Source organism: Coptis chinensis, chromosome 3 (genome assembly GCF_015680905.1).
Source record: "Coptis chinensis isolate HL-2020 chromosome 3, ASM1568090v1, whole genome shotgun sequence".
Lineage (NCBI taxonomy): Eukaryota > Viridiplantae > Streptophyta > Magnoliopsida > Ranunculales > Ranunculaceae > Coptis > Coptis chinensis.
The window spans coordinates 16,664,189-16,670,259 of NC_141458.1; the positions used below are offsets into that span (position 1 = coordinate 16,664,189).

At 39.4% G+C, this 6,071-nt stretch overlaps 1 protein-coding gene across 1 annotated transcript; it reads left to right on the top strand.

Annotated features, from left to right (window-relative positions):
• Positions 1–2,683: 2,683 nt before the first annotated feature.
• LOC147508273 (putative F-box protein At5g55150) lies at positions 2,684–4,777 on the top strand. The gene is made up of 2 exons (XM_086600842.1): positions 2,684–2,976; positions 3,456–4,777. Exon 2 carries the CDS (start codon positions 3,526–3,528, stop codon positions 4,678–4,680), a length of 1,155 nt encoding a protein of 384 aa, XP_086456968.1. The 5' UTR covers positions 2,684–2,976; positions 3,456–3,525; the 3' UTR covers positions 4,681–4,777.
• The last annotated feature ends 1,294 nt before the right edge of the window (positions 4,778–6,071 follow it).

Here is a 6,071-nt window from a genome sequence, read left to right on the forward strand (position 1 = left end):
GTGAGCACATTGAACTATCCATGTGGGCGAGAGCCCCACCGGCCCGAACCACAACGACGCATGATCGTCGGGGCGCTTACCACCGAAGCTAATAGCCCGTCGCCGCGGCGGGCCTCCCACCGGGCCCGCTATGCCAAAAAAAAAAAAAAAAGCGAGAAAACCCGTTCCTCTCTTTCCTTTTTTACGTCCCCATGTCGCCACCGGGAGGGACATGGGGACGTAAAAGGGATCCTATCAACTTGCTCCGACCTAGGATAATAAGCTCGTGGGCTTGGTCTTACTTCACCATTGAGAAACGAAAAGAAGACTTCCATCTCAAGCTTAGCTCGGGCGTAGCTCGCTTCTTTTTTAGGTGTGAAGCGATGTCAAACCAAAATACCCAACAAGCATTAGCTCTCCACGAAAAGGAGGTGATCCAAATTCGCACCTTCCAAAGATTTTGGGCTACCTTGTTACGACTTCACTCGGTCACTAGCCCTGCCTTCGCATATACCCCCTTGCGGTTAAGGTAACGACTTGGGCATGGCCAGCTCCATAGTGTGGCGGCGGTGTGTACAAGGCCTGAACGAATTCACCGCGTATGGCTGACCGGGCGACATTACTAGCGATTCCGGCTTCATGCGGGCGGTTGCAGCCTGCAATCAATCCAATCCGAGGAGGGTTTTGGGGTTAGCTCACCCTCAGCGGGATCGCGACCCTTTGTCCCGACCATTGTAGACGTGGTGTCGCCCGAGGGTATAAGGGGGCATGATGACTTGACGCCATCCTCACCTTCCTCCGGCTTATCACCGGCAATGCCGTTCTGGGGTTCCAAACTCAAGCGGTGGCAACTAAACACGAGGGTCAAGGCCGTCCCGCCGGTGAACCACAAAAACGGTGCGGAACCGAACAAGAAATTCGGTTCGGGTTCGGTTTATAAACCGATGCTTAAGCCCCTTTTCCAAAAATTCTTATTTATTGACATAAGACTGTTTTGCACCTTGCACCAAGCCCAAGCCCAATGTTTGGTTAAACCACCAAGCCCATATATTTATAAACTTGTAATTTTATTATTGTTTCTAGTCCGGGCGATGTGGGACTATAAATTTACAAGCTCAAGAGAGAGATGAGGACCATTTTGTTGTTCAACAATAATATGGACTCCTTCAAAGCTTGGTATGTAGCGGACTAGCGGTTCAACAAATATATATAGACACGATTTAACTTCTAGTACAAACACAAATATACATGAGTAGCAAGAAGCATGAAAGTTATTTACAACCTTCAAACATAAAGTACAACATCGAAGAAAGCCACCTTACTACCAAGCCAACACAACATCTATCTCTTTTCCCACTCTTGAGGCATATGGGAGAATTATCTCAAGTTCAAAATAGGCCATGGAGTAAGCCCCGAGCCGGGCAAAGAAAAGGCGAATCATAGGGACATTCCTCAACCTAAAAAAAGCTTCATTTAGACGTGTTGAACGGTTCATTAATTGAGACACCTTCTCAATTAATTGGATCAAAATCAAGAGGTAGGGATCTATGTGGAGAAAGAAATCCATGTTAAGGATCTTTATTAGTTGTTTCAATGTACATATGTATGTGTGTCTCTCAAAATTGTTATGATAACTAGTAAAGTTTATGGGGTTTTTTTGGATTGATTGCAACGATTATGTTAAATTTGTTTTGTTAAATAATGGGGTTCATTTGAATTTGGTGATAAGTAGTCAAGTTTATGGGTATAGGAGTTAGAATTGATGACTTGTTGGAAGAATTGGTTACAAGAAGGAAAATGGGTTACTCGGTCTTTCATTGCAAAGTCAATGATTTAGTCCCACATCAAGGAAAATGAAGAATCATTAGACCAAAGTCTTTATAAGCTGGCTTGTTTGTGACTTGTTCTTACACATGGTCTGAGCACCTATGACTCATCCACGAAGTGTTGGGCGCTTGGTGGTAATAATTGTTGTTCGGGTCACTTGCAAGCTGCGGTAGTTCCTATAATCAAAGAAGTCAAGTGGATCCCCCCGGAAGACGAGGAGATAAAAGCCAACACCGACGGCTCCTCTATTGGCAACCCGGTAATGGAGGCGGGTGTTCTCTTTAGGGATAAAGAAAATCGGATACTAGGTGTTCTTGCACAAGGGCTTGGAGTAGTAACAAACTTTGAAGCGAGAATATTGGACAATCATCTTGGCGTGAGAACATACCGTCGTGAGGGATGGCTGAAATTATGGATAGAATGTGATTCATTGGCTGTGGCTCAAAGCCTTATAGGAGAGAACACGCCATGGAAGATCAGAGCAAGATGGAAAATAGCCACTTCGAAACTTAGCTCCTGGCGAATAACCCATACCTTTCGCGAAGCTAACTTTGGAGCTCACGTTGCAGCAAGGCATGCTTCAACTCTTGATAATAGACAAGCTGTTTGGAGTGACATTCGACCAGGTTTTGTCCCAAGAGTGGAGTGCCCTTTCGATCCTATTTTAGATTCTGTTAAGTCAGATGAAATGTAATCTTATTATCTGTATATGTAACATATTTTTTATTCGTAATACTACTCCTTACTTAAAGAATACAATGTTTCTAAAGTATATCTCCTTTTTGAATACTAAATAGTTTTCTGACACATGTTATGCTGTTCCTCATTCTTTGATATAAGAATTATCATCACCACACTGATCTTAATCTTAAATTTTATCTAAGGACAATGTAACTTGTTTTTTCTTCCTCAAAATCCCGTCTCTCAACCAAAAAACCATCAAAATCTCACACACATTTTTTTCAATTATTCTTCTTTACTTTTATCTTAACTAACCACCAAAATCCAGAACACCTTTATTTTACTTCTTCTTTTTTCTTCTTTTTCTCTTCCTTCATAAAATCTCGGCCGGTTTTCTAGTATCAAAACCTCATGTTTTACCGAACCCAACTTTGATGAACCCGAACCACGTTGTGTCTCGGACCTCTCGGGAAACTTGCATCATCTCAGGTAGGACGAGTAATAGGAACTTGCTTCGTGGCACCCCTATTTTCAGTTTCTCTAAAAATGGGCAATTTTCTAACTATTATCACTTTTACATTTGGCTGCTTTGACACTACTCAAATCTTCATATGCCTTTCATACTCTTTAATCTTTCATTTGTACGTGTTCTGAAATTAATGTGAAACTTTTAATTGCATTATTTGTAATGTGTTATTGTATGATGATATTAGTTACTAATCATTCCAATGTTTTTAGTTGTTGTCTTTTTTTTTAGGAAGTAATTCTGTAGCTTGTTGCATACATTTGCAAACCTCATTTGAATTAAGTATCTAGATCAAGGTAGTTGTTTTCTAGAACAAATCACAATATCATATTATATAATTTCATTCAGGATTTTGACACTAGTTTTAAAAAGTTTCAATTTAATTGATTATGATTCCTTATGGAAGGTGTAATTGATTCATTCATTTTAATCTTTTATTCAGTGTTGTGACGTATTACGACGCATTTCGTTATATCTTGAAACCGGAGTAGGTGTTGTTAAAAGCGATAAAAATGGAGATTATGAGGAATTGGTCCGACGTTCCTCAAGAACTCCTTGGATCGATAGCTGAGCGCTTTACTTCAATAGAAGATTACTTTAGATTTGGTGCAGTTTGCCGAACATGGAGATCTGTTATTGTTGATCTGCGTCGTCGTCATTTCAAACCAAAAACACTTCCATGGTTAATGTTTACTGAATTTCAGGAGGATGAAGAAGGGAGTCATATTAAGGATGAACAAGGTAATAGCGTTGTCAGTCACAATTTCTTTAGTCTATCAGAGGAAAAGACTTACAATCTCAACTTGCCATGTGATCTTTGTTGTTGTTGTATGGGCTCTCCTTATGGATGGTTAATCATACTTCATAAACAATTAGAAATTATTAATCCACTGTCACATGTTCGTTTTCTTCTTCCACCACTCTCTACTATCAAAGATTATTCACGTAACAGTACCACCTATTGGTTTCACAAAAAAGTTTTAGCCACCCTCTCGTCTTCCTCTACACCCTCCCCTCTAAGAGATCAGTTTGTAGCTTTTATACTTTTTAATCAGAAAGTGGTTTTTGCTAGACCTGGAAATAGTGCCTGGGTTGCCATCGAACTTCCAAGTACTACTAATGATGACATCTTACACTTCAATAACCAGTTTTACATTATTGATAAAGAAGGCATACTTAGGTCTTTCGACATTACCAGCCCTAATCCAGTAGGAATCGACATTGCTTTATCTCCTGTACATATAAATGATGACTGTGACTCGTTTTATCTTGTGGAATTGCTGGGAGAGCTGCATATGGCCGTAAAGTATTATTCTTTTGATAATGTTCTTTTAGAGGATTTAAAAGATGAGAACGGTCATGGTGAATATTACTTCAGGGTCTTTAAATTTCATTTATGCACCGAGAAGTGGGAAGAGGTGTACTCTTTGGGGGACTATGCTTTCTTCGTAGGTTCTAGTACTTCATTTTCCTTATTGGCTTCTGACTACCGAGGATGCAAGCCTAGTTCTATCTACTTCACTGATCGTTTATTGTGCAACATGCATTCTTGGGGTTTCTGCATGGGCATCTACAATCTTGAGACTGACACATCAGTGATTTTCTGTAGAGATGAGAAATTTTCATTGTACTCTTGTCCAGTTTGGATTATGCCAAACTTATGTTAAGTAGTACGTAATGCAGTTTAATATTCTCTTGCAATTGTTACATTATTTGAATCATCAGTCTTGAGGTAATGCATGCTTCGTCCTATATGGTCTGCAATTGTAATTTGTGAATTATGTATGCACGTACTGCGAATTTCAATGGATGAGAAGTTGAGAACCCATATAGGGGTTTTTAGTGAGAAGGTTGATGATATAGATCTACATTATATATCAATACTGCCATATGTCAGTCTGGAAACAGGAAGGGAAGTCTCAACACCACTTGCATGTTTTTGCCTGTTCCCTTCCCCTTAAATCTTTGTACAGTATTAGGTGATTTAAAAGTTCTTCACTTACTTTGTAAACTGATAGCAATGTTGGAAGGTGATTCCTTTGGTCTGTGTTTTGATTTTGGGTTTGTCCGTTCTCAAAGTAAGAAAGTAGAGTCTGTAAATGGAATGCTATAAACTTTCATTTTGGTATTCATTAGGTGCTATACTGATATTAGGATGAAACCCTTGCGAATTCTAAGACGGAGAACCAGCTCGTGAGATTATAAAAGACCTTACTTTAGCTGATCTTGAATTCAAAGGCTCCAACTTAAGCCATGGGCAAAAGAACTGTCGCAGGCTTTGACAAAAACCTGGGAGTGATCTGTGAAATTTCTTAATTCTGTTGTTTCACACATCCTCTTAAAAATTTGATTAGCCCAAGTGAAGCCATGGAACAAGAGCAGAGGACAGCAGAGCAGAAAATGATAAAACATTTTTCAAACAGACTCGATGGAACATTTAACCATAAGTATACACAAAATCGCAAATAAATATTTGAAAATGAACCTTTGAAGCCATATTTGATAGTCATAATAGAAGTAGTAAAGTTCAGGAGCTACAGACTGGAACTACCTTGAAAGTCCTCTTACGTCGAATCTCACAGAAAATGGTGCTTCGGTTAATTCTTTTTAGAAACTAGAACCTAACTAAGAAATTACGTGTTGGCATCATAATACATTTCTAGGCATTGATGACTTGCATAGATGCGTGAAAATGTTCTCACAAACCAGATATTATGAACCTGAAAGCTTGAGTCTGATATCCTCTTGCATTGTTCTTTCTGCTCTATATGGTGTAAACTGTAAAGTTCCTTTAAATTTTCAAACAACCCAAGTGCAACATTGGCATGTGCGGGATTGAACTGAACCGTAGACCTCAATTTCTACAGAATCCCTTTTCTATGAATTTAAAACTTAGCACTGTGTTTTAGAAATTTCGGGTTTTTGACATGTCTAACTTTCTGTAATACCAAGAGTCTTTGTCTATGGATTGAAGGCGTCGAATACACTAGAGTATAGACCAGTAGATCACCAGTGAGTGGCTGGCTTATATAAGCTATAGCCTTATACTCTTATGACC